This window comes from Alligator sinensis, unplaced genomic scaffold (assembly GCF_000455745.1).
Source record: "Alligator sinensis unplaced genomic scaffold, ASM45574v1 scaffold1259_1, whole genome shotgun sequence".
NCBI lineage: Eukaryota > Metazoa > Chordata > Crocodylia > Alligatoridae > Alligator > Alligator sinensis.
The window spans coordinates 241,793-244,799 of NW_005843219.1; the positions used below are offsets into that span (position 1 = coordinate 241,793).

The window sequence follows — 3,007 nt, forward strand, 5'->3', positions numbered from 1 at the left end:
CCTCGGGCCCACACTGTTCAATATCTTCATTGGCAATTTGGATGAGAGTGTAAAAAGCATCTTGTTCAATTTTGCAGATGACACTAAGATGTGGGGAGAAGTGAGCATGCTAGAAGAGAGGGACAGGTTACAACAAGATCTTGACAGGTTACAGAGGTGGGCAGATGAGAATAGGATGGGTTTCAATATGGAAAAGTGCAAGGTGTTGCACCTGGAGAGGAAGAACCAGTACCAGACCTACAGGCTGTGGCAGGCAGGTAGGGGGAGCTCCTGCATTGAGCCTCTTGCCTCGCCACGCCCAACCACGTGCTGGACTCCGTGTGTCTCTCCAGGGTCGCCTAAGCCCTGGCAGACCCCCTTTCGAGCTCCACATCAAAGTCCAGGGGTAACGTGCCGCCACCACCCCAAGAGGGAACCTTCCAGGTTCTGTGTCCTTGGGGAAAAACAGGCCTAACAGTCCTACAAGTACTCAACCCAATACAAGCACTTGGGGTACTTCCCCAAGTCGGGGGCCAAAAAGAATAGTCCCCCTTAGTCCACAGACCTAAGGGGCCTCCTAGGCATAATTAAACCCACCCCTCAATAAGTCTCCTACGCCAGTGACAAAGGAGAACTGTATTGGTTACAGAGGGAAGGGGTAGAATAGGGTAGGAGGTAGAGCACTATCAAGGGATTACCATTTAGCAAAACAGTGTGGCTGAGGTAGCCATTTGATACACAAATTCATCGCTGGGAGCTGACTAGCTCTCTAGAAACACTTATGAGTATCATTCAGAAGATGGTAGAGATCTGGCTCAGAGATTTCCAAAGAGAGCACGTTTCAGATGCATCAGACTCTCTCCATTTGTCCTGATGCTTGTGCCATGCTGGTAAAATGGCTTCTTTCCCTTCTTTTGGGACCAGGCCCTTATATTGCCTTTCTGACCTCAGCAGCCCAGTCCAATAGAAGCCAGCAGTGTTGGCAATTAGCCAACCAATTTAAACAGCACCACTGGTGACCTGGGCAGAGGAGCAGGGGCTTTTCCCTCCCCCACTCAGGTGACCAGAGGGACCACACCTCGGCACCAGGCTTTTGTCACGTAGGCAGGGAGGAAAATCCCCCCTCCCTTAGGAACTCAACCCCAGTGTCCCAAGCTGACCGGGACAGGTTTCTGGAGAGAGACATACGGTGGCATTTCTGCCACACAGGCTGGGGAACTCCCTTCTTGTCAGCACAGAGGCAGAAAATGATCTTGGAGTCATTATTGATTCCAAGATGAACATGGGCCGCCAATATGGGGACGCGGTCAGGAAGGCCAACCGCACCTTGTCATGCATCCACAGATGCATCACGAGCAGGTCCAGGGAGGTGATCCTCCCCCTCTATGCGACACCGGTCAGGCCATAGCTGGAGTACTGCATCCAGTTCTGGGCACCACACTTCAGGAGGGATGTGGCCAGTATCGAGAGGGTCCAGAGGAGGGCCACCCGCATGATCAGGGGGCATGAGGGCAGAGCCTACGGGGAAAGGCTGAGGGACCTGAACCTGTTCAGCCTCAGCAAGAGGAGGCCGAGGTGGGATCTGGTGGCCATCTACAAACTGGCCAAGGGGAACCAGCAGGCTATGGGAGAGTCCCTGTTCCCTCGAGGACTACCGGGAGTAACGAGGAACAACAGCCATAAGTTGACTGAGAGTAGATTCAGGCTAGAATCTAATGGATTGAGGGACTGGCGACTTGAAAGCCATTTTGGATGACATAGTTAAATCACCTTCCAAAATCCCCAGGCTTACCTCTCTACTGCTTTCCTGTGGTGAAATACAAGGACAAATACAAATACCCTCCTTCCAGATCTCAAATAGGCAAACCTCAAGAAAACATTTTAAAACGGAAAAGATAAAGATCTCATAATATTCTCCAAGAGGGATTTTTGGAGATATAGGAGGTCTGTAGAAGCTGATGCAATAGTGCAGTAACAAATGACAATATTAGCATCAAAGCTGAATTTCAACTGACACCAAGACAGTGGTTAAGATGCTGCTCTCCCCTAGCTACTAACTAGTTCAGGGAGACATAAGCTTCAAACTAGATACAGAGATTATTTAAAATAGTGTAAAGCTAAAGCAATACATTGGGCATTTGTGGAATTAATCTGTATTAATAACACAGTTGATTGCTTCTATAAAGATGTTCACTGAAACCACAGTCACTGAAGAATAACTGACATCTTCCTCGGAATAAACCACTTCCATCTCACCAGTTCCACAGAGATGCTTTGATGTCCTTGTTTCTCATGCTGTAGATGACCGGATTCATCATTGGTGGGATCACAGAATACAGAACAGACACCATGAGGTCCAGAGCTGATGGGGACCCAGGTGTGGGCTTCACATAGGCAATCACATCAGTGCTACCCAGCAAGGAGACAACAATGAGGTGGGGAAGACAGGTGGAAACTGCTTTATGCCAGCCCTGCTCAGAGGGGATTCTCAGTACAGTGGTGAATATCTGAATATAAGACACAAATATAAACACAATGCAACCAAGACCTAAACATGCACTAAAGATAAAAATCTGAATTTCACTAGTAAACACCTCTGAGCCAGAGATCCTAAGGAGCTGGGGGATTTCACAGAAGAACTGGTTGATGATGTTGGAGTGGCAGAAGGGCAGCCTAAAGGTGTTCCCCGTGTGCAGGGCAGAGTACAGAACAGCTGTGCTCCAGGCCGTGGTTGCCATTTTCAGACAAGCTTTCCTGTTCATCACTGTCGCATAGTGCAGTGGTTTGCAGATGGCGATGTATCTATCGTAAGCCATAATGGTGAGGATGGCGAGGTCTGCTATAATGAAAAAGTGGACTAAAAAAACTTGGGTGATACATCCAGAATAGGAAATCAGCCTGGTGTTCAGTATGGAATTGGCCATGGATTTGGGGACAATGACAGAGATGGATCCGATGTCGAGGATGGAGAGATTGAGGAAGAAGAAGTACATCGGGGTGTGGAGGTGGCTGTCAAAGGCTATGAGCA

General features: G+C 48.7%; 1 protein-coding gene across 1 annotated transcript in view; it reads right to left on the reverse strand.

The window, feature by feature from the left end:
• Positions 1-2,231: 2,231 nt before the first annotated feature.
• The window catches only part of LOC106723152 (olfactory receptor 14J1-like), a 14,097-nt gene continuing 13,321 nt past the window's right edge, over positions 2,232-3,007 (reverse strand). The window contains exon 4 of the mRNA XM_014526946.2: positions 2,232-2,388. Within this exon, the coding sequence (XP_014382432.2) occupies positions 2,232-2,388 (157 nt within the window). The remainder of the gene's footprint in view (positions 2,389-3,007) is intronic.